We start from the raw sequence: 26020 nt of genomic DNA, 5'->3' as shown, positions 1-26020 counted from the left end.
CCTCGGGACAGGTGAGTGTCCATTTATTAAAAGTCAGCAGCTGTAGTATTTGTAGCTGTTGGCTTTTAATCATTTTTTTTTTCAGTGAAATCCCTCTTTAAATAACCATTGTTCTTTCCATCCACGGTCAGGGCAGCGATACGTCTTTGTGTTTGGAGGTCGCTCTGTGCCGTCTGCAGCCCTGCGGGAAGACGGCCTCTTTCTCCAGACGGAGGAGCTACGCTGGGTTCAGGTAGGTGTTGAAGTGCTAAGAGATGCAAACGGCATGCTCACCCCATGGGGCTGATTTAGTAAAGGCAAATGTTCACTCTGCAGGGACATTTTTCCTTAGCTTAGTAAATAAGGTGAAACCTGCAGGGCTGTTTATTTTCGGTAATAATGATGGAATTAAATGAATAATGATAAAAAGGGGCAGAAAATAATTGCAGACAGCAGCGTTTGCAGTGTTGCTTCGCATTGGAGGACCTGCCCATTTATGATGATGGTCAGTGCAACCATGTTAGTTTCCATAAGTGGTCAATGAAATGTTCACTTGCCCACCCGCAATGTACTGGTGTAGAAGTGGCCTGTGCATGGTAAAGCAACGTACCCGTACGTCGCTGTCTGTTTCCAGTTTTAGGACACACGCGTGTGCATACTGCCGCCCCCCCCGCGTACACACTGAGAGCCTAGCAGCAAGTCCCGGCCAATGATTCTTAGCTTGTAGACGCTATGACTTTCATGCAAACCAGATAATCTAGGGCTGTTACTGATTACAATTTTTGTGTTTTGATAAATCTATTTTTTTATTTTTTTTTTTAATCGACTAATTTCAATTAATTATAACGCACATACAGATCCAACTACTTTTAGCTGATCTCCTTGCATTGCAACTCTGCGTTAGTCAGTGGTAAATGTGGTATACACTATATACAATCACCCGACACTAGTTAGTTTCCACAATCCATGACTTAACTTCACAGTTCACACAAATATGTTTTAAATTCAAACTGTAGCACTGACGTAAGTCTTTTTTTTTTTTTTTTTCCACAGTAGCGGGACAATCCCTCCACCTCCGGTCTAACTAATCACTCTCACCTTATGGCATGGATCCCTGTGCAAACAGGTGGTCATGCAAGCCGGTATCAAAAGGGTTAACATGGACCATAAACTTCTCTCAGGTCTCCTTAGATCTCACAAAGGACGTCAGGTCATGGGTAGAAAGAAAAGATCTAAGTGCTCACCGCTTAAGTATAAGATTTAATTTTTGTGTTCAAACACAAACTACTCACATAAAGATGATAAAAACACAGCATGGAAAGCCGACAATCGTGTTAGTTCCGTAGGGCAGCAGCGGGTGACGTCACGTGTAGCTCCTCCCCCGTACACGTTACGTTCAATCAAAACTTCGACCTCACCGGACTCCTCCCCCCTTCCCTTCGTTAGCAGACGGAGGGACTTGGGGAAGGGGAGAGGAGTCCGGTGACATCGATGTCCGTGACATTACCGGATCTCCAATGGAACTCCCTGAAGACCCGGAAGCCGTTGGACAGGTGAGTACCGATCAAAAGAATTTTGTTCGATTCAAAAAAAAAAAAGATTAATCAAGGAATTGATATTTAATTTCCACAACCCTAAATTAATCACTTCAGCCCCGGAAGATTTTGCCCCCTTCCTGACCAGAGCACTTTTTGCTATTTGACGACGTGGCTCTCAAAATTGATGTCCTTTTTTTTTTTTTTTTTTTTTTTTCACAAATAGAGCTTTCTTTTAATGGTATTTGATCACCTCTGCGTTTTTTTTTTTTTTTTTTTTTTTTTTTTTTTTGCGCTATAAACAAAAAAGAGTGACCATTTAAATATAATAAATCTCCTCCTTTTTTTTTTTTTTTTTATTAATTTTTTACTCCGTTGCCTATACATATTCTACATATTTTTGGTAATAAAAATCACAATAAGCGTATATTGATTGGTTTGCGCAAACATTATAGCATCTACAAAATGCGGCATCGATTTATAGCATTTTTATTATTATTTTTTTACTAGTAATGGCGGGGATCTGCGTTTTTTTTTTTTTTTTGTTTTTGTTTTTTTATAATTGTGACTGCGACATTATGGCAGACATATCGGACAATTTGGATATATTTTTGGGACCATTGTCATTAATACGGCGATCAGTGCTATAAAAATGCACTGATTACTGTAAAAATGTCACTGGCAGCGAAGGGGTTAAGTTTGTTCGCTGTTTGTGTTTCTAACTGAAGGGGGGAGGGGACTGACTAGGGGAGAGGACAGATCGCTGTTCATGCTATGTATGAACAGACTATCTGTCTCTTCTCCCCTCCGAGAATGGGGATTTCTGTGTTTACACACATAGATCCCAGTTCTCGCCGCATTACGAGTGATCGCAGGTCATCAGGTTGTCATCGAGACCACCGGGCACTCGCATCAGCTCCGGGAGCGAGCTGCGGGTGTCTGTGCGCACACCCCTAGTGGCCACCAGAAGGAACGGCGTAACATAACGTTGATTCGTCTGCCCGTGCCGTACAACTGCAGCGGCTGGTCGGGAACAGGTTAATATACGCTTATTGGGATTTTTTTTTATCAATCAGAGACATGTAGCCGAATACATTTTGGCCAAGATTTGTGTAGAAATTGTTTTTGTTTTATTGGAATATGTTTTATAGCAGAAAGTAAAAAATATTGTGTGGTGTTTTATTTTTTTTTATTTTGTAAAAATTGTCAGTCTTTTCTCGTTTATATAGAAAAAAATATAAAAAAAAAAACCCAGAGCTGATCAAATACCACCACAAGAAAACTATTTGTGTAAAAAAAAAAAAAAAAAAAAAAGATATAGATGAAGTTTGGGTATAGCACAGTTTCCAGTAGAGGAGTGCCAGGTACCATTGGTAAGTGGCAATGATCACCATTGATGGTTCCCTTGGACTGAGCGCTGCTCATATGTCATTACGTGAGAGCCGCTCAGTCCTGGAATAATGCCCACCTCCCGCCAACGCTGGAAGAAGTAGAAGAGCCGGGAATAAGAATGCCCACCTCCCGCCAACGCTGGAAGAAGTAGAAGAGTCGGGAATAAGAATGCCCACCTCCCGCCAATGCTGGAAGAAGTAGAAGAGTCGGGAATAAGAATGCCCACCTCCCGCCAACGCTGGAAGAAGTAGAAGAGTCGGGAATAAGAATGCCCACCTCCCGCCAACGCTGGAAGAAGTAGAAGAGTCGGGAATAAGAATGCCCACCTCCCGCCAACGCTGGAAGAAGTAGAAGAGTCGGGAATAAGAATGCCCACCTCCCGCCAATGCTGGAAGAAGTAGAAGAGTCGGGAATAAGAATGCCCACCTCCCGCCAACGCTGGAAGAAGTAGAAGAGTCGGGAATAAGAATGCCCACCTCCCGCCAACGCTGGAAGAAGTAGAAGAGTCGGGAATAAGAATGCCCACCTCCCGCCAATGCTGGAAGAAGTAGAAGAGCCGGGAATAAGAATGCCCACCTCCCGCCAATGCTGGAAGAAGTAGAAGAGCCGGGAATAATGCCACAAGACTTGGGGGGGGGGGGGGGGGGGGGGAGAATTTAAGAAAAAAGATCTGTATATAGGGTTTAAAAAGAAAATACTGATGGGTGAGGAGATCCACTTCAATGAGACCCTGACAGGTCTTTAAGGGCTCCAAGCCGCACTCTCCTGCAATAGAAGATTGTGAATACTCACCACACCAGCAGCCCCTTTCTATCCCCCTCCCCCATTTCAGAGCCCGTCCAACATTTTACAATTTCAGGGGTGATGGATCCCCCGTGTCCGGTGCTACTCACCATCTCTTTTCTCTGGTCCCCAAGACCCTGCAGTGATGTAGGGGGTTCATGGACAAATAAATAAAGCACCCCCCACCATTCTTCAGAAAGCCGGACATGTTGGGGGTCATCGGGAAGTTCAATGTGATTGGTGATGCCGCTCTTCTCTCGCTTGGTTTTGCAGGTGCGGGTTCTGGGCGCGGCTCCTCCGTGGTGCCACAGTCACAGCTGTTCTGGATGGAAGGGTGGAGCTGTTTTATCTGGGGGTCTCCTCAAATCCGGCCTTCCCACAGGATCAATTCATATCTTACATCCACGGCAAACGCATTTCGAGTGGGAGAAGCTGGAGACGAGCCCCCCTCTCACTCCCAGGTAATGGGGGTTCCCTAGACTCCCCCCTCCCCCCACTCCTGATGTCCTGAGTGCTGTTCTATAAATATCTGCCTTTTGAAATGTATTTATCTATTTTTAATGACTTAGATTGTGGGAGGGGGTGTTGAATGTATGTTGGGTCTCTTTTATTTTGAAAGAAGGATTTTTAGATTTGTGTGTTTTTTTTTTTTGTTTTTTTGTTTTAAATATGGAAGATGATTTTTGGTTGTATTTATGGGCCTCTTGTTTAGAGGGTAGAGTTATTTGTGGTGTCTTTTTTTTATTTTTATTTTTTTATTTATTTTTTATTTTAGGTGGATTTTTTATTTATTTTTTTAAAGTTGATGTTTTTTTATATACCGTATTTAGCACCTTTTTATTTGGAGGGTGGGCTTTTTCTTGTTTTAATTTTTTTTTTTTAGCGCATGAGGTTTTTTGATGTATTTAGGAGTTTTTTGTTTTGTTTTATTTATTTATTTATTTTTTTATACAGGGTGATGTATTTACAGTATGTATTCAGCAATTTTTTATTTGGAGCATTGCCATTTTTTATGATGTATGTAATTTTATTTTATTATTTTTTAGAGGGTGAGGTTCTTATGTATTTAGCACTTTTTTCATTTGGATCATGAGGTTTTTTAATTATCTATTTAGGAGTTTTGTGTTTATTTTTTTAGAGGGTGACATTTTTATGTATTTAGCACTTTTTTAATTTGGAGCGTGTTTTTTTTTTTTTTTTTTTTTTTTTTATTTATTTATTTATGTATATATTTGTTTTAGAGAGAGGATTTCTTATGATTTAGCACCTTTTTTATTTGAAATGTGGGGTTTTTTGATGATGTATTATGGGGTTTTGTTTTTTGTTTTTGTTTTTGTTTTTTTTTGGTTTTTTTTTATAGAGGGTGAGGTTTTTATGTATTTAGTACCTTTTTTATTTGGATCATGAGCTTTTTTGATTATGTATTTAGGAGGTTTTTTAAAAATTTTTTAGAGGGTTTTTTTTTCAGTCTCATAGAGGCATGATGGTCAGGTGTTCATACACTCATTGCTATATATATATATATATATATCAGTAACCAGAAATATATAAATTCCCTTTGTGTGCCTCCAAATCCCGTTGCAAACGCAGATATTACGTTCTAAATGTAGCAATGACGTCATCGCTGTGCAAAGGGAGCAGAGCTGTGGGAGGGGCCCACCAGGCTCCACCCGCTACAGGCTGCCTGCAGAAAACTACAGGAGGGGGCGGAGGCCAGACCGGTCACCCTGCACAGGGAGAGAGAGCAGCAGTGACCGGTATTTATTACAGGAAGTTCCTGCAGAGAGGCAATGGGGTTGTTTTACTAAATGTAAATAGACTGTGCATTTTGCAAGCTCAGTTTCCTTCTCTACAAAGTGCAGTTGCTATGAGGGGAAGCTCTGCTGACTTTCACCATCCAATCATGCGCAAGCATAAATGCCATTTTTTTTTTCCATTTTTCCTGCATGTGATTGGGGTTTGCTTTGTAAAGCTTTGCCTCATTTACCGCGCTGCAATCGGATCGCATGGCTGTTCATACCAATGTGATCCGATTCTAGCAAACGCACTGCGTTCTGCGACCTGCTTTTGTGGTGATAACTTTTAACCACTTCAGCCCCGCACCATTTTGCAGGCCAAAGACCAGACCACTTTTTGCGATTCGGCACTGCGTCGCTTTAACTGACAATTGTGCGGTCGTGCGACGTGGCTCCCAAACAAAATTGACGTCCATTTTTTTCCCACAAATAGAGCTTTCTTTTGGTGGTATTTGATCACCTCCTGCGGTTTTTCTTTTTTGCGCTATAAACAACAAAAGAGCGACAATTTTGAAAAAAAAACACATTATTTTTTAAATTTTTCTATAATAAATATCCCCAAAAATATATAATTTTATTTTTTTCTCAGTTTAGGCCGATACATATTCTACATATTTTTGGTAAAAAAATCGCAATAAGCAATTTATTGATTGGTTTGCGCAAAATTTATAGTGTTTACAAAATAGGGCATAGTTTTATGGCATTTTTATTAATCGTTTATTTATTTTTTTACTAGTAATGGCGACGATCAGCGATTTTTTTTATTGTGACTGCGACATTATTATCGGACATTTTTGACACATTTTTGGGACCCGTGTCATTTATACAGCAATCAGTGCTATACAAATGCAGTGATTCCTGTGTAAATTACACTGGCAGTGAAGGGGTTAACCAGTGGGTGGCAGTGTAGGGGTTAACCACTAGGTGAGGTTTAAGTGAGCCCTGGGGCGTGTTTCTAACTGTGGGGGCGTGGCTACGTGTGACACATCACTGATCTGCGCTCCGATCACAGGGAGCAGAGATCAGTGACACTGTCACTAGGCAGAACAGGGAGATGCTTGTTTACATTAGCACCTCCCCGTTCTCCCTCCCCCCCCCCCCACTTGAGGCGATCGCGGGTATCCCCGCGGCAATCGAGTCCGCGGGATCCGCAATCGGACTCACGGAGGTCCTGCCCGGTGCGCACAGCGGCAAATTTAAAGGGACATACCTGTACGCCCATTTGCCTGTCTGTGCCATTCTGCCGACGTATATCGCTGTGCGCCGGTTGACATGCGGTTAATCGACACCTGCATCAGATTGCATGAACGCCGTGCGATTGCTGTGCGATGTGGGGGATTTCCTGCGTCACATCAGTGTGAACCGAGTCTCGAGGAAGAATACACGTGACAAACGGCCAATATCCGATTATCCGAATGGTACCTTTTATAAAGAGAGAAAGTAATAAGACTGATTGCTGGGTTGTACCGGTCATATCAGCCTTGAACGGCGCATCCCAGAAATCCCTTTACTGAAGACAAACCAAGATGGGTTCTGATTGGCTGAAGTGGGGACCAAAGTTAGCGCTTTGCTCTGTTTTTAAGAATAAGCCATTCTTAATGTTTTTTTGTTTTTTTTTTATATGGTCCCTGCCCTCTCCCCAGGTACGCTCACACCTCGCACGTGATTGGAGATAAGCTGCTTCTGGTAGGAGGAGTTTGGATTCACAGGCGAGGTGTACCGGGGCTGACTGTTGTAGATCTGAAGACCGGACAAGTCAGCGAATTTCAACTTAACACTGTGAGTATGTGACTGAGGGTTGCTATCCTTCCACAGAACACACACCGGGGGGGGGGCTGATTCCTTATAACCTGGAAAAATACAATCCACTCACAATTGATCTTGTCGGCCAGAACCTGCAACCGGGGTTCTTGTTTAGGTCTCCACTCTCTGGCCCGGGTCCTCTCCTCCTCACCCTTCTCTAAAAGATTGCATATACCTTCCCTATCCTTAACGTTAGTTCTCCACACTCTGCCCCCTATCCTCTTCTCTCATCCCTATAGGCCTGAACACTCTCATCTACCCTTCCCACCCAGAGAATATGGAGGCTTATGGTTAAATCCTCCCACTATCATTTGACTCTCCCCCTCATAAACATTCACTCTCTGCCCTCTGTTCTTACCAAGTCTCACGAGTCTTTACCTTTTGCCCCCAAGCCTTCTTCACACCTTACCCATAACCCTCTGCTGCCGACCTCTAACCCTCCTCACCCTTTCTCCAGTAGCCTGTGGTGCCTGCCCCTAAACCTTTCCCATGTGCTTGTTCTGCCTGCCCCTAAACCTCATCAACAAGTCTTCCGTTCAGATGGGACAGTACTATTTATCAACAATATCCCTCAAGAAATATATGATACATTATTTCCACTGTATCAGAATGATGGAACATTGTATGAGCTTTGCCTTAGACCAGTGATTCTCAACCAGGGTTCTGTGGAAACCTAGGGTTCCTCCAGAGGTTGTAGGGGTTCCTTCAGCATTGGGCAATTTCTGTCTCTCGGATAAGTTCCCACCGACACCATTGATCTTTTTAGCTATCTGTAAGGAGGGAATTCTTCCCAATGACCATCAGTTGTCCGAGACTGCAGAACTATTTCAAGGGTTCCTCTGTGTTGAAAAGGTTGAGAAGGGCTGCCTTAGACTATTGTAGATAGGAGACAAACAGTCTGCTACTGGGGTCTCCTGCCATTGTCTGTTTAATAAGGTGTTCTGTGTTTTATACATAGGATAATGTATAATGTACTCTGCTTTACCCTTGTTGCCGGGCAGTCTGTTCGCCTGGGCTGGTTTAAGTGCTTCATTAACCAACATGTTATTTTATTGTCAGCTAGTAGTTGCTAGAGGAGGGGGGTGTAGCCATGAATCAGCCCTACCTCGTTATCTCACCTATTGTGGGATGTTTTGGGTAAATATTTGGGTTATTGTGTATGCGGGGGACTGACATACTTTTCAAGTATATAAAAAGCCTGTATCCTTGTCCAATAAAACGTTCCATGTTGCAGTTTTTTTTTAACTAAGCTAGTCTCGACCTGGTTCTTGGTTACAACATGTGGCTGTAATATCTGGTATCTGAAGGTTCAGACTGGAGGAAGCAGCGTACTAATGGAAGCACTCAAGTGAAGTGTGGGCAGTGGTTCCGTGACACTCGCCCTTTCTCATAAAACTACACCCTCTGCCCCTAACCCTTCTCACACCTTGCCCATTGATTTTCAGTCCCCAGTTCTTCCCACTAATGCTCATAAACTTGTGCCCACCCTCAACCATCCTCATTCCTCCCTTTTATAAGCCTGCACTTGAAGTATCTCAACTTTCCTTCCACCTGCACCATAATCCTCTGTCCTCTATCCTCCTAACCCTTCTTCATAAGTCTCCACCTTCTGTCTACAAAACCTCAATACCCCCTACTTCATAAGCCTCTGTCTTATGGCCATAACTCCAATCACACCTTCCCCCATAACCCTCTACTGTTTGCCTTCTTTCAATCTCTCCCATCCTCATAAGCCTGCATCCTCTGCCCCCAACCCCTCTCGCACCTTCCTCATTGATTTTCAGTCCCCTATTCTTCTCACTAATCCTCAAAAAAACGTCTGCCCACCCTCAACCCTCCTCATCCCTCCCTTTATAAGCCTCCACCTGAAGGATCTCAACCTTCCTCCCAACTGCACCATAATCCTCCACCCTATATCCTACTCGCCTTTCCCCATAAGTCTGCACCTTCTGTCCACAACCCTCCTTACCCTCTACTTCATAAGCCTCTGCCCTCTTGCCCTAATTCCCATTACACCTTCCCCATAGCCCTCTACTGTTTGCGTCCTTTCATTCCAACCCTTCCTAATACGCCTCGACCCTTTTCCTTCCTCGCCCTTCCCCCTAAGCCTCCACTATTTGCCATATTTTATAGGTTTTCATTATAACTGTCTTTTTGCTTGCAGGGTTCATTGACATGGCCGCTAATGCTGCATGGTCACAGCTCTGTTCTTCTTCAAGACTCAAAGCAGATTGTTATTCTGGGCGGAGGTGGAACCTGCTTCTCATTTGGGACTCATCTTAATGCGCAGCCTGTAGTGGTGGATCTTAGCTCTGCGCCAAGTCATGCTGTCCCACTAGGCCTTGGTGCAGATGGGCCGGCGGGTCTCACAGGTGTGCCGATGGCATCAAGCTGAAATCTACAGACTACACAAGCATGTGATGGTTATACAGACTGCCAGGGGTTGACGGGTTAAGAAGACGGATGTTGGTGGAGTGGAGACGTGGCTGTTGGTCAGTGCTGGAGACTGACCAGCCTCTACTGGAAAAACGGCATCACTGAGACAAGAAAGTCCACTTTTCCCAACTTGTTTCTCACTTTATCATTGCTCTGTTAGGAAATTAGGTTCCTCTCCAAACCTGGGTATGGAGTAAAATATTTTAATATTTAAAAGGTAAATAGGAAGTTTTTAACCTTTGGGTTATACTGCCACCAACAGAAGGATTCAGCAACTGAAAAAAAAAAGTAGGCCAGCCCAGGATAAGCCATCTGCAGCTGGCATCCCTAGAGGATGGGCGTGTTTTCTTCAGAAACAAAAGATTTTCCAGCATGTGCAGCAGCCAGCCTGCAAAACAACCATTTGTCTAACAGTTTACGTCAAAGACAGATAGTTTTGTTTGCACACATTTGCAAATATATGCATAAGCCACAGTGCCCATGCCAAAGGATCTACCTGTTGGAGGGTCATCTGAGTTGGAATCAGTTGGACAATGCCACTGCAGTGGCGTATATTAATCAAGAAAGGTAGAGTGGATCTAGTTTTCTCAGCTGTTTACATTCCAGGAGTAGATAATGATAATTAGCTGGCAGCATCTAGACCTAGGGGAGAGGTCTCTTCACCCAGATGTGTTTCAGGGCCTGTGTCATAGGTGGGGGACACCAGTGATGGACTTCGGGTTCAATAACAAACTGGTCAGGTTTGTATCTATGTACAAAAAGCCACTGGTGGAAGCAGTGGATGGTCTGATGGCTCCCTGAGGTCAGTAAACCTTGATGTATGCCTTTTATTCCTTAAAGCTTCTCCATCACCTGCTCTGCAGGATAGATATAGAAGGTGTCCCAGTGATCCTCACTACTTTGGCTTAGCCCAGAAGTACTGTACAGTATGTGGTATGCCAACCTGATAAGGCTTCTAGCAGACCTGCCATGGGCCCTTTTAGACCCTTTTGAATCTACTGTCCAAAGGGCCAATTTGCCCTTCTGCTTCTTGGCCACTGTCTTTAAGGTGGTTATAAACCCTTACAACCCACTTTGACCTACAGGTAAGCCTAGATTAAGGCTTACCTGTAGGTCCAAGAAATATCTCCTAAACCTACACGGTTTAGGAGATATTTGCCAAAAGACAGGCACCGCTGTCTACGGCGCATGCGCCGTAGACAGCGGCGCGCAGGCGCACTGAGCTCGCCGGTGTTAACGGTGATGTGCCGCGAGTGGCGGCTCCCGTGCGCATGCGCGGGAGTGACGTCATCGCGGCTCCGTTGAATGACAGCACCGGAGCAGCGAGACCCACCAAGAAGATGGAGGCTCCGTACACAAGGGGACAGCGGTGACCTCGCTGGCTCCTGTGTCAGGTAAGTGACACATAATGGATTACTATGCGATGCGATGCACAGTAGTCCATTATGCTTTACCTTTGCAGGGAATCAAAGAGGAAGTGAAACCCATCAGGGTTTACTTCCTCTTTAATGGCATGACTTTTTTGTTTAAGACCCTTGCGTTGGGGGGAAGGGGGGGGGGGGTCTCCCATGTGGTTCCCCCAATTCAATCCTCTTTGACTTGGCTTGGTGGCATCAAAAGCCACTGCTTAACCCATTAGAGACATACCTCTTTCTGTTCTCACCCACAAGGTTCCTTTCTTTGTAGCTTTTACCTCCTGTGAAGTGATTGTCTGAGCTGCCAGCACATTTTTTTTGGTCTTCCATAGAGACAAGGTGATGTTGAGGCTTAGAAATTCCTTCCTGCCCAAGGTGTCTCTTAATCTCTTAGCAAGGGTTTCTTTCAGAAAGATGGATCTCCCAGAAGGGCGCCTCAGCCTCTCTTTCATTATCTCTGGGTTACTCAAACATATCACTGTTCAGGCCTTATGGTCTCAAGTATCAGAATCACCCCTTTCCTGTTAAGACTCGGTCCACCGGGGCAGTGATCTCCTCTTGGGCTTTCAGCATCCGGCCTCTGTTTACCACATTTGCAAGTCTGCAACATGATCTTCTGCTACCAGGTGGACATTTCAACCTCGTCTGCTGCCAGCTTCAGATGTAGGGTCTTTTCAGGCGGGTTTATATTGGCTGCAGGCAGTTTCTGTGTACGTTGGTCCTGTTAATGATTGTGTTGCCCTGCCCTCAGCTGTCTGTTTTTTTTGGACCTCTCAAAGCTTGAAGACTTCCTGTGACATCCAATGGACAGTAAAGAATACAGATTTTTGTAAAAAATACATTTTCTTAGTGTCCATTGAGAAAAACTGGTCCCAACTTTTTAGTGTTTAGGATCCCGCGGTACTAATTCGCTATAAAGCTGAGGTTTGCTGGCAGTAAGAGGTGGTTATACCCGGGGCTGGTCCACATTTATTTTTATTTTTGTGTCTTATCCTTCTGTAGACGACAGTATGACCTGTAGGTTTAAGGCTTTCTGTATCCCTCAGTGGGCTCCAGGAAGGGGAAGCAAAAAAAAAAATTATTTATATATATATATATATATATATATATATATATATATATATATATATATATATATATATATATATATATATATATACTATTTTATTTTAATTTTTTTAGAAAACTGCAGACAACAAATTGTATTTTATAATAAAAACAATATTAAATATGTTTTGATGGTCGGTATTACATTTCGGACTTAACAATTACCGTATTTATTGGGGTATAACACGCACCCCAAGTTTAGGAGGGCATTTTAAGGAAAAAAGTTTTAGGAGGGAAGTTTATCCACCTCAATACAGTGCACTTACACCCCCTTCCTGACCAGACCAATTTTCAGCTTTCAGCGCTCTCACAGTTTGAATGACAATTACTCAGTCATCCTACACTGTATCCATATGAAACTTGCGTCCTTTTTTCCACACAAATAGAGCTTTCTTTTAGTGGTATTTAATCACTAGTGGGTTTTTTTATTTTTTGTGCTATAAATAAAATAAAACGTAAATTTTGTGAAAAAAATGCCTTTTTCTTCGTTTCTGTCATACATTTTTGCTAATTAGTAATTTTTCTTCATAAATTTTGGCCAAAATTTATACTGCTACATATCTTTGGTAAAAATAACCCACATTAGTATATATTATTTGGTCTTTGTGAAAGTTATAGAGTCTACAATCTATGGTGCCAATCACTGAAAATTGATCACTTCTGATCAGGCCTTCAGTACATCAGGTGTACCTCATTTCTTGAGACTCTAACTAGTCAGGAAAGTACAAATACCCCCCAAATGACCCCTTTTTACAAAGTAGACATCCCAAGGTATTAAGTAAGTAGCATGGTGAGTTTTTTTAAGTTGTCATTTTTTCCCACAATTCTTTGCAAAATGAAGATTTTTTTTTTTTTTTACTAAATTGTCATATTATCAGGTTATTTCTCACACACAGCATATTCATACAACAAATTACACCCCAAAATACATTCTGCTACTCTTCCCGAGTACGGCGATACCACGTGTGTGAGACTTTTACACAGCCTGGCCACATACAGAGCACCAACATTGATGTAGTACCTTCAGACGTTCTATGAGCAAAAATTACGCATCTCATTTCTCAACCACCTATTACACTTTTGAAGTCCCTGGAGTACCAGGACAATGGAATTTCCCATAAAATGACCCCATTTTGGAAAGCAAACACCCCAATGTATAATCTGTGAGGCATAATGAGTCTTTTGAACGGTTCATTTTTTTCCAGAAGTTTTTGGAATATGTGGAAAAAAATTAAAACGCTTTTTTTTTTTTTTACACAAAATTGTCAATTTATAAGATATTTCTAACACATAGCATGTATATAGCAAAAATTACACCCCAAAATACATTCTGCTACTCCTCCCGAGTATGGCAATACCACATGTGTAGGACTTTTACACAGCCTGGCCACATAGAGAGGCCGAACATTGAAGTAGTACGTTCAGGCGTTCTAGGAGCATAAATGACACATCTCATTTCATTCCTACCCATCACACTTTTGAAGGTCCTTGAGCACCAGGATAGTGAAATTACCCACAAAATGACCCCATTTTGGAAAGCAAACACCCCAACGTATATTCTATGAGACATGGGCTGCAAATAGGTACTCGGGTACTCTGATGGACTGGTGACAGGTACTCGGGTACTCTGATGGCCTGGTGACAGGTACTCGAGTACTCTGATGGCCTGGTGACAGGTACTCGGGTACTCTGATGGCCTGGTGACAGGTACTCGGGTACTCTGATGGCCTGGTGACAGGTACTCGGGTACTCTGATGGCCTGGTGACAGGTACTCGGGTACTCTGATGGCCTGGTGACAGGTACTCGGGTACTCTGATGGCCTGGTGACAGGTACTCGGGTACTCTGATGGCCTATGACAGGTACTCGGGTACTCTGATGGCCTATGACAGGTACTCGGGTACTCTGATGGCCTGGTGACAGGTACTCGGGTACTCTGATGGCCTGGTGACAAGTACTCAGGTACTCTGATGGCCTGGTGACAGGTACTCTGATGGTTTGGTGACTGGTATTTGGGTACTCTGAAGGGCGGTGACAGGTACTCATATGGACTGTGACAGGTACTCGGGTACTCAGATGGACTGTGACAGGTACTCTGGTACACAGATGGACTGGAACAGGTACTCGGGTACTCAGATGGGCTGTGACAGGTACTCGGTACTCTAATGGACTGTGACAGGTACTCGGTACTCTAATGGACTGTGACAGGTACTCGGTACTCTAATGGACTGTGACAGGTACTCTGGTACCCTGATGGACCGTGACAGGTACTCGGGTACCCTGATGGACTGTGACAGGTACTCGGGTACCCTGATGGGCCGTGACAGGTACTCGGGTACCCTGATGGGCCGTGACAGGTACTCGGGTACCCTGATGGGCCGTGACAGGTACTCGGGTACCCTGATGGGCCGTGACAGGTACTCGGGTACCCTGATGGGCCGTGACAGGTACTCGGGTACTCTGATGTGCCGTGACAGGTACTCGGGTACTCTGATGTGCCGTGACAGGTACTCTGGTACTCTGATGTGCCGTGACAGGTACTCGGGTACTCTGATGTGCCGTGACAGGTACTCGGGTACTCTGATGTGCCGTGACAGGTACTCGGGTACTCTGATGTGCCGTGACAGGTACTCGGGTACTCTGATGGGCCGGGACAGGTACTCGGGTACTCTGATGGGCCGGGACTGGTACTCGGGTACTCTGATGGGCCGGGACAGGTACTCGGGTACTCTGATGGGCCGGGACAGGTACTCGGGTACTCTGATGGGCCGGGACAGGTACTCGGGTACTCTGATGGGCCGGGACAGGTACTCGGGTACTCTGATGGGCCGGGACAGGTACTCGGGTACTCTGATGGGCCGGGACAGGTACTCGGGTACTCTGATGGGCCGGGACAGGTACTCGGGTACTCTGATGGGCCGGGACAGGTACTCGGGTACTCTGATGGGCCGGGACAGGTACTCGGGTACTCTGATGGGCCGGGACAGGTACTCGGGTACTCTGATGGGCCGGGACAGGTACTCGGGTACTCTGATGGGCCGGGACAGGTACTCGGGTACTCTGATGGGCCGGGACAGGTACTCGGGTACTCAGATGGGCCGGGACAGGTACTCGGGTACTCAGATGGGCCGGGACAGGTACTCGGGTACTCAGATGGGCCGGGACAGGTACTCGGGTACTCAGATGGGCCGGGACAGGTACTCGGGTACTCAGATGGGCCGGGACAGGTACTCGGGTACTCAGATGGGCCGGGACAGGTACTCGGGTACTCTGATGGGCCGGGACAGGTACTCGGGTACTCTGATGGGCCGGGACAGGTACTCGGGTACTCTGATGGGCCGGGACAGGTACTCGGGTACTCTGATGGGCCGGGACAGGTACTCGGGTACTCTGATGGGCCGGGACAGGTACTCGGGTACTCTGATGGGCCGGGACAGGTACTCGGGTACTCTGATGGGCCGGGACAGGTACTCGGGTACTCTGATGGGCCGGGACAGGTACTCGGGTACTCTGATGGGCCGGGACAGGTACTCGGGTACTCTGATGGGCCGGGACAGGTACTCGGGTACTCTGATGGGCTGGGACAGGTACTCTGGTACTCTGATGGGCTGGGACAGGTACTCAAATACTCTGATGGACTGTGACAGGTACTATGAGGGGTGGTGACAGGTCCTCTTTATTGGGGGGGGGGGGAATCAGTATGTTTGGTGTACACTGTATGCGGTAACGAGATGTTACCGCAATCTCCTCCTCACACACGATCGGTGTGTGAGGAGGAGAACCCAGTAACATCCCGTTACCGCGGTTTGTTTACATTTTAGTGATCGGCTGTGAAAGGATCACAGCCGATCACGTGGGTAAACAGCCGGCCAATGGCTGTTTATCAGCGTCGGTGACGAGCAGTGTTCTCGGGGAACATGCCGCCACCGACGTGCACGCGCAGCGCGCTCGCGACCGCGCGCATGCGCCGTGCACGTTCGGGGTGTGACCATCTGTGATCGGCCGTGACTTCATCACGGCCGTTCACGTGGTAAACAGCCATAACGAATGGCTGTTCACCCCCTTCGGTGGCGAGCGGTGTCTCCGTGACACGCCGCCACCGAAGAAACGGATGCGCGCGCACGATCGCGCGCATCCCTGTTTAAACGGGAGGCCGTCATATGCCACAATAGGTGCGCCGCCTGGCCGTCATTTGACGGCCGGCGGTCAGCTACTAGTTAAGGAAAAAAAAAACTTACATTTAAATGCCCGTCAATGCAGCCTTATCCGTGTGCATCTGCAGCCTTGTCCATCATTGAAGAATGATCAGTGTCATTTGCAGCTTGCCCAGCGCTGTTTGCAGCCTTGCAGAGTGTCATTTGCAGCTCGCCCATGTTTAAATTTCCCGCCGCTGAGACAGACCGAGTGAGCCCCGCCGAAAAAGACCGAGCGCCGCCGAAAAAGACAGAGCCGACTGCTCGGCTCCGCTCGTAGTCCCGCCTCCCTGCTGTTTCTGGAGCGAGCGCTGCCGAAAACGACCGAGCCGACTGTACTGTGTATTCGGCTTGGCTCCGCTCGCAGTCCCGCAAGCCAAGCCGAATACACAGTATAGTCGGCTCAGTCTTTTTCGGCAGCGCATGCTCCAGAAACAGCAGGGAGGCGGGACTACGAGCGGAGCTGAGCAGTCGGCTCGGTCTTGTTGGGCGGCCCTCAGTATTTTTCGGCGGCGTTCAGTATTTTAGAGTCGCGGACAGTGGGGATCGGCGTATAACACGCACCCACGACTTTTCCCCCGATTTTAAGGAAGAAAAAGTGCGTATTATACGCCGATAAATACGATAGATTTTAAAATGTTATGTAGATCCTATTTAACCACTTGCCGCCCGCCCTATTACAAATTGACGGTGGCAAAGTGGTTTCATAATCCTGATCGGACATCATATGACGTGATCAGGATTATGAGCCGCTGCGCGCCCCCGGGGGCACGCATCGCGGCGATCGTTGTTGCGGGTTGTCAGTCTGACACCTGGCAACTACGATCTCGGTAAAGAGTCTCCGACGGAGACTCTTTACTACGTGATCAGCCGTGTCCAATCACGGCTGATCACAGTGTAAATAGGAAGAGCCGGTGATCAGCTTTTCCTCACTCGCGTCTGTCAGACGCGAGTAGAGGAGAGCCGATCGGCTGCTCTTCTGACAGGGGGGTCTGTGCTGATCGATTATCAGCACAGCCCCCCCGAGGATGCCCACACTGGACCACCAGGGATGCCACCAGACCACCAGGGATGCTAAGCAAAAGGTAATCCTCCCTAGACCACCAGGGATGCCAGTCAGCACAATGGATGCCAATCAGTGCCCATAATGGATGCCAGTCAGTGCCCACAATGGGCATCACTGATTGGCATGCATTATTGATTGGCATCCATTAGTACAGTATAACACCAATGCTGCCTATCAGTGCCCACCTGTGCCACCTATCAGTGCCCACCTGTGCCGCCCATCAGTACCCACCTGTGCCGCCCATCAGTGCCCACCTGTGCCGCCCATCAGTGCCCACCTGTGCCGCCCATCAGTGCCCACCTGTGCCGCCTATCCATGCCCACCTGTGCCGCCTATCCATGCCCACCTGTGCCGCCTATCCGTGCCCATCGGTATTTTTTTATTTGTAGCGCAAAAAATAAAAACCGTAGAGGTGATCAAATACCACCAAAAGAAAGCTCTATTTGTGGGAAAAAAATGATAAAAATTTCATTTGGGTACAGTGTAGCATGACCGCGCAATTGTCATTCAAAGTGCGACAGCGCTGAAAGCTCAAAATTGGTCTGGGCAGGAAGGTGTTTAAGTGCCCGGTATTGAAGTGGTTAAAAAAAATAAAATAAATGGGACAGACCATAGTTTGGTGACCCTCAGCAGAAGAGACTCAGAATGGCGGAAGCCTGGGGTCACCGTTTTTTTGTAAGGGGCACATTTTCATTTGGGGAATAGGGATACCTGAAGCCATTTTGGCAACAAAAAAAAATTGCATCTTCACCAGTGTCAGAACTCCTCATTTCTCTGATTGAGCTGCTAAGGTAGAATTTGCATGGAAAAAGGATCCTATCATTTTAGAGGGTGTCATTTTTTAATATATTTAGTAGGGCTGAAACAACTAATCAATTAATCGACAATGAATCGATTACTATTTTCATAATCGATTAATCGGCCAGTAACATAATGGGGTTAAAAAAAAAAACTAAAATGAGCCCTTTATAGTACAAAAAGAGCAAATCACTACTGTAAATTACTTTCACAGTTCTACAGTAAAAAAGTGAACCCCTTACAGTAGTGATCATCTGCCTTTTTTTTTTTTTTTTTTTTTTACTATAAAAAGCTCATTTTAGTCTTTTTAACCCCATTATGTTACTAAATGTCTTAGACCTGGTTCACATCTATATATGTTTATTGGTGCTTTTTGCAGAAACGCACTACAGTTCATTTACATGGTTTCCTATAGGACAGGTTCATATCTGTGCTTTTTTTCAGCCGCTGCATATTTGGAAAGGGTCAGGGATTTTTTAACGCAAAACGGTGTTTCTTTGGTTTAATACACTTCAATGGTGAAGCTGCAGAAAAGCATGTAATGCTTTTTTCAAAGCAATTTGTGTTTTTTAATCTGCCCCCAAAAAAAAGCAAAAACGCGAATTAACGCAGTAAAATCACGTGCGCAGAAATCCAAAACGCACAGCAAAAAGCACTGCAGAAACGGATCAAAAGCAAACTGCGTAGGTGTGTATGCTGACCACACCGATCAATTTTCAGATGAGAATATTCAGATGAAAAATCTTTGTACATTCTCTGAATGAAAGAATTTTGTTTGAAATTTTCCCTTGTTTTTAACATTCTGTTTTTAAAAGTAATGTAATTTCTGAATGAAAACCACATCCACTCTCTGAGAATTCCTTTGACCAAGAAGTTTTCTATTATTTCCAAATTTTCCCGTCACTGTGGTTGAAAATGAAAGTCAATTTGACCCACTTTTTTTTTTTTTTTTTAAAGGTTATTAACCACTTGCCGCCCGCCCTATAGGCAATTGACGGCGGCAAAGTGGTTTCATAATCCTGACCGGACGTCATATGACGTGATCAGGATTATGAGCCGCTGCGCGCCCCCGGGGGGCGCACATCACTGCGATCGTTGTTGCGGGGTGTCAGTCTGACACCCGGTAACTACGATCTCGGTAAAGAGTCTCCGACGGAGACTCTTTACCATGTGATCAGCCGTGTCCAATCACGGCGGATCACAGTGTAAATGGGAAGAGCCGGTGATCGGCTTTCCCTCACTCGCGTCTGTCAGACGCGAGTAGAGGAGAGCCGATCGGCTGCTCCTCTGACAGGGGGGGGTCTGTGCTGATCAATTATCAGCACAGCCCCCCCAGGATGCCCACACTGGACCACCAGGGACGCCACCAGACCACCAGGGAAAAGGTAATCCTCCCTAGACCACCAGGGATGCCAGTCAGCACAATGGGTGCCAATCAGTGCCCATAATGGATGCCAATCAGTGCCCACAATGGGCATCACTGATTGGCATGCATTATTGTTTGGCACTGATTGGCATCCATTACTATAGTATAACACCGATGCCGCCTATGAGTGCCCACCTGTGCTGCCTATCCGTGCCCACCTGTGCCGCCTATCCATGCCCACCTGTGCTGCCTATCCGTGCCGCCCATCCGTGCCAGCTATCAGTGCCAATTTGTGCCACCTATTAGTGTCCGTCCGTGTCGCCCATCCGTGTCGCCCATCCGTGTCGCCCATCCGTGTCGCCCATCAGTGCCGCCTATCAGTGCCACTTCATTGGTGCCCATCAGTGCCCATCAGTGAAGGAAAAAACATACTTATTTACAAAGTTTTGAAACTGAAACAAAAAAAAACATTTTTTTTTTCAAAATTTTCGGTATTTTTTTATTTGTAGCGCAAAAAATAAAAACCGTAGAGGTGATCAAATACCACCAAAAGAAAGCTCTATTTGTGGGAAAAAAATGATAAAAATTTCATTTGGGTACAGTGTAGCATGACCGCGCAATTGTCATTCAAACTGCGACAGCGCTGAAAGCTCAAAATTGGTCTGGGCAGGAAGGTGTTTAAGTGCCCGGTATTGAAGTGGTTAACAGATTAATCGATTAATCAAAACAATAATCGGCCAACTAATCGATTAGGAAAATAATCGTTAGTTGCAGCCCTAGTATTTAGGGTAGGTAAGTTTATCTTATTTTATTTAACTTCTTGAGATCCACGCTATAGCCGAATGACGGCTACAGCGCGGACCTGCTTTGCCGGGACGACGTCTAACGACGTTGTCCCGTGCACGAGGGGCGCGCGCGGCGCGCTCTGTGATCAGCGAGTCTGAGACTCGCCTGATCACGGATCGGAGCAAGGGGTCGATCCCGACCCCTTACCACGTGATCAGCTGTCAGCCAATGACAGCTGATCATGTGATCACAACAGAGCCGGTAATTGGCTATTTTTCCTCCTCGTGCTGATAGCGCGAGGAAAAAAAAAATGCCGACCACCGGCGGCCGTGAGAGGGACATCAGTCCCAATCACGGCGAGCTGGTAGACAGCTCATCAGTGCCCACCTGCCCCCTGCCAGTGCCACCTAAAATATGGCAAAAAGATACACCCATCAGTGCCCACAGTGCCACCTATCAGTGCCCACAATATGCCTCGCACACACAGTGCTGCACCTCAGTGCCACATATCCGTGCCCATCAGTGTCATGTACCAGTGCCCAGCAGTGCCACCTATCAGAGCCACCTATCAGTGCCCATCAGTCCCATCTATCAGTGGTACCTATCAGTGCCCATCCGTGCCACCCATCCATGACATCTTATCTGTGCCCATCAGCACTGCCTTATTTGTGCCCATCAGTGCCACCTTATCTGTGCCTATTAGTGCCGCCTTAACTGTGCCTATCAGTGCCCACCAGCGCCGCCTCTCAGTGCCCACCAGTGCTGCCTCATCAGCGCATTTCAGTGAAGGATAAAAATGACCTGTTTGCAAAATTTTATAACAAACTATTAAACATGATTTTATTTTTTTTATTTTTTTTATTTTGCTTTTTTTTTTTTGTTTGTTTAGCAAAAAATAAAACTCCGAGCTGTAATTAAATACCACCAAAAGAAATCTCTATTTGTGGGGGAAAAAAATGATAAAAATGTAATTTGGGTACAGTGTTGAATGACAATTACGCGGTCATATAAAGTGCATCAGCGCTGAAAGCTGAAAATTGGTCTGGGCAGGAGGGGGGTTTAAGTGCCCAGTAAGCAAGTGGTTAATATTTAATCTTCTTTTTTTTTTTTTTTTTTTTAACTATAGAAGAACACAAAGGATAGTTGAAAGGACCTTCTATAACCCTCAGAATCCATAAAAAAAAAAAAAAAAAAAAGCCCATTGCACCTTTTAAATGCCACCAGAAAGCACTTCAATTCGGTTTCCCCTATTGAGTGCAATGCATAATGCCGAAATCTCCATATTTTTACTGAAATTTAGGGGAAATGAAAGCTCTCTGTTTCTCTTGTATATAATGAGTGAATATATTAAGCAATTTTTGCATCTCATTTTCTGCATAGTTAATGCTTTTGGTAGTGCCTCCTCCAAACCCTATGGTTTACTTTAGTTTGGAGATCAGGAAGACATTTTCTCCCTGTTGGAGCAAAAAGGCAATCCGGCAATCCCTGGATGAACATTCCACGGTGTTAATTCTTGCAATAGAGGCGGGTTTTTTGGGACTTTGAATGAGATGCATTACAACGGACATCTCCATCCCTAATCGGGGTACATAAAGAAAGAGGATCGGGACTTTAAAGAGGAAGTAAACCCCTTCAAACCACTTTGACCTACAGGTAAGCCTAGATTAAGGCTTACCCGTAGGTCCAAGCAATATCTCCTAAACCTATATGGTTTAGGAGATATTTGCCCGAAAATGGGCACCGCTGTCTACGGCGCATGCGCCGTAGACAGCGGCGCGCAGGCGCACTAAATGCGGCAAGTCCAAGAATGGATTTGCCTAATTTGTCGACTCCCGTGCGCATGCGCGGGAGTGACGTCATCGCGGCTTCGCCGAATGGCAGCGGCGGAGCTGCGAGACGCGACTCCCGTGCGCATGCGCGGGAGTGACGTCATCGCGGCTTCGCCGAATGGCAGCGGCGGAGCTGGGAGACGCGACTCCCGTGCGCATGCGCGGGAGTAACGTCATCGCGGCTTCGCCGCTGTCATTGGTCGGAGCTGCGAGACGCCACCAGCAAGATGGATGCGGCGGACTACAGGGGATCAGCGGCGACTTCGCTGGCTCCTGTGTCAGGTAAGTGACACATAATGGGGTAGTATGCGATGCATAGTAGTCCATTATGCTTTACCTTTGCAGGGAAAAAAAGAGGAAGTAAACCCATCAGGGTTTACTTCCTCTTTAAATGAGGTGTGTATATTGTAACAAATTGAAGTATAATGCACAGTATTGCCTGGATCCAAAGACCATGTAAGTACATATATGGTCTTTGGATCCAGGCCATACTGTGCATTATAACTGTTGTAATTACAGTGATTTTTTTTTTATTATTGTATATTCTATTCATGCTTTTAACATGTGAAATGATTTGGATACATGATTTGTTATGTTATGTACCACTATTGCATGTATTGTCTGCTATGTACCTACTCAACCATGGCAAACAAATAATTGTTCATGTTTTCACTTTGACTCCTCCTTCGATTAGCTACAATATACACATTAAAGTGGAGGTCCACCCTAAAGTGGACCTTCCGCTCATTGGAACCCTCCCCCCCTCCGGCGCCACAATTGGCACCTTTCAGGGGGGAGGGGGGGTGCAGGTACCTGTACAGTACAGGTATCTGCACCCACTTCCGGCGTAGATTCTGCAGAAGCTACGCCCCTTTCTGCAGAATCTACGCCCCTTTCCGAATGTCCCCCCGCTGCCTGCTGGGAAACGCACGGATCCCAGAGACATCCTTATTGCGCAGCGCGACTCGCGCATGCGCAGTAGGGAACCGGGAAATAAACCACTTCCTGATTCCCATACCCAAGATGGCGGCGGCAGCACCCGAGAGACGATCGAGAGATCGGCTTCGGAATGCCGACATCGCGGGCACGCTGGGCGGGTAAGTGTCATTATTTTAAAAGTCAGCAGCTGCAGTATTTGTAGCTGCTGGCTTTTATAAAAAAAAAAAAACGGCGCAACTCCCGCTTTAAAAGTCCCGACACCTCTTTCTTTATGTACCTAATTCTTATAAGTACGCTATATTGTCAAAAGTATTGGGACGCCGCCTTTACACTTTGCAGCTATAACAGCTTCAACTCTTCTGCGAAGGCCGTCTACAAGGTTTAGGAGTGTGTCTATGGGAATGTTTGGCCATTCTTCCAGAAGCGCATTTGTGAGGTCAGGCATTGATGTTGAACGAGAAGGCCTTCGCAGTCTCCTCTCTAATTCATCCCGAAGGTGTTCTGTCGGGTTGAGGTCAGGACTCTGTGCAGGCCAGTCAAGTTCCTCCACCCCAAACTTGCTCTTCCATGTCTTTATGGACCTTGCTCTGTGCACTGGTACCCAGTCATGTTGGAACAGGAAGGGGCCATCCCCAAACTGTTCCCACAAAAATGGGAGCATGAAATTGTCCAAAATTGTCTTGGTATGCTGACGCCTTAAAGCGGTTCTGCACTGACATTTTTTTTGTTTTAACCACTTGTGGACCGCCTCACGACGATGTACGTCCTTTTTTTGAAGAGGGATATCTCGGTAACGGCAGCAGCTGCTGCCACAACCGAGATATCCATCTCTTCAGGCGGCGGTCGGCTGTACGATAACGGTGGTCTCTGCGGCGGATTCGCCATGAGATCACCGCTATCGGCGGCAGGAGAGGTGCCACCCCCCCTCCCGCCGCCCTCCCGCACCTTCTGCCGCTTACCGGAGCCGTCGATAGCGGCGGAGGCGATCGGGTCCTCTTCCTAGCTGGGCATAGAGACAAGTGAGGCTAAGATGGCCCCCACTCGTCTCTATACCATAGGAGGGCGGAAGCGACGTCAAAACGTCACTTCCGCCCATACCTCTTAAAGGTATATATTTTTTAAAATGTCAGATTTTTTTTTTGCATTTTAGCCCAAATATGAGATCTGAGGACTTTTTGACCCCAGATCTCATATTTAAGAGGACCTGTCATGATTTTTTCTATTACAAGGGATATTTACATTCCTTGTAATAGGAATAAAAGTGATCCATTTTTTTTTTTTTTTTTAAAACAGTGTAAAAATAAATAAAATCAATTAAAATAAATAAGAAAAAAAAATATTTTTTTTTTAAAAACACCCCATCACGACGAGCTTGCGCACACGTGAGTAGCGCCCGCATATGAAAACGGTGGTCAAACCACACATGTGAGGTATTGCCGCGATCGGTAGAGCGAGAGCAATAATTCTAGCCCTAGACCTCCTCTGTAACGCAAAAAATGCAACCTGTAGAATTTTTTAAATGTCGCTTATGGAGATTTTTGAGGCTAAAAGTTTGACGCCATTCCACGAGCGGGCGCAATTTTGAAGCGTGACATGTTGGGTATCAATTTACTTGGCATACCATTATCTTTCACAATATAAAAAAAATTGGGCTAATTTTACTGTTGTCTTATTTTTTTTATTCAAAAAAGTGCATTTTTTCAAAAAAAAGTGCGCTTGTAAGACCGCTGCGCAAATACGGTGTAAAAAAAAGTATTTCAATGACCGCCATTTTATTCTTTAGGGCAGTGGTCCCCAACCTTTTTGGCACCGGGGACCCGCGCTGTTGAAGAAAAATTGTGCCAAGGCCCGGGGATGTATGCGGCTTTTCGCGGACAATTTATCGGGGCAATGGCTGGCGTTGGCGCTTCAATCATCCCGGCACCATCATTGATATGATGTCAGGATGATTGAAGCGCATTATTTCTATTATTACATTGTAATATATAATGAAATAGTTCAGCTCACCACAATGCCGAATGTGCCAGAGTGTCACTTTCGACGTTGCCTGTCACCAGATGCAGCTTGTCACGTCGCTTGTCACCAGATGCATTTTGTCCTTTGCCACGTCATCTGCCACCAGATGTGGATTGTCACTTGCCACGTTGCCTGCCTTCAGAAGCAGCTTGTCACTTGCCACGTCGCATGTCACCAGATGCAGTTTGTCACTTGCCACGTCACCTACCACCAGATGCGACTTTTCACTTGCCACATCGCCTGCCTTCATATGCAGCTTGTCACTTGCCACGTCACCTGCAACCAGATGCATTTTGTCCCTTGCCACGTCACCTGCCACCAGATGCATTTTGTCCCTTGCCACGTCACCTGCCACCAGATTTGGATTGTCACTTGCCACATCACCTGCCATCAAATGCAGCTTGTCATTTGCCACCAGATGTGGATTGTCACCTGCCAGTGGTGTCACTGCAGTGGTGACAGCACAGGTGTGTGCATTAGTTCAGAGGCAAGCTTGGAGTAGTGGGTAGTAAGGGAGAACAGTGGTAATGGGGGGGGGGGCGGGGGGATTATCTCATCTCTCTGCTCCTTTGCCTCACCTCCAGCATTATAGAGCCCCGCTGTAAGTGTGAAAGAGCGGCGATGCAGGCGGGCGGTGAGAGATGATCTCATCTCTCTGCTCGCTTGCCTCAGTATAGCGGCCCCGCTGTGAGCACGGAACAGCGGTAATGCAGTCGGGCGGTGAGAGATGATGTCATCTCTCTGCTCGCTCCGCCGCCGCTCGTCAGACAGTGCAGCCTTTG

At 46.0% G+C, this 26020-nt stretch overlaps 1 protein-coding gene across 3 annotated transcripts in view; it reads left to right on the top strand.

Annotated features, from left to right (window-relative positions):
• The window catches only part of LCMT2 (leucine carboxyl methyltransferase 2), a 71487-nt gene extending 59240 nt beyond the window's left edge, over window positions 1-12247 (top strand). For 2 of the 3 annotated variants that reach the window (XM_077451236.1, XM_077451237.1), the window contains exons 12-15: window positions 132-232; window positions 3963-4150; window positions 7129-7264; window positions 9453-12247. In XM_077451236.1, coding sequence (XP_077307362.1) covers window positions 132-232; window positions 3963-4150; window positions 7129-7264; window positions 9453-9683 — 656 coding nt within the window. In that variant the 3' untranslated portion in view covers window positions 9684-12247. The remainder of the gene's footprint in view (window positions 1-131; window positions 233-3962; window positions 4151-7128; window positions 7265-9452) is intronic. The other variant, XM_077451238.1, reaches the window with a different exon arrangement.
• Window positions 12248-26020: the final 13773 nt, after the last annotated feature.

Source organism: Lithobates pipiens, unplaced genomic scaffold (assembly GCF_037356315.1).
Source record: "Lithobates pipiens isolate NorthernLeopardFrog02 unplaced genomic scaffold, aLitPip1_a1.2 Scaffold_23, whole genome shotgun sequence".
NCBI classification, from domain to species: domain Eukaryota; kingdom Metazoa; phylum Chordata; class Amphibia; order Anura; family Ranidae; genus Lithobates; species Lithobates pipiens.
The sequence above is the reverse complement of the archived record's forward strand: the minus strand, read 5'-3'. Positions and strand labels throughout refer to the sequence as shown.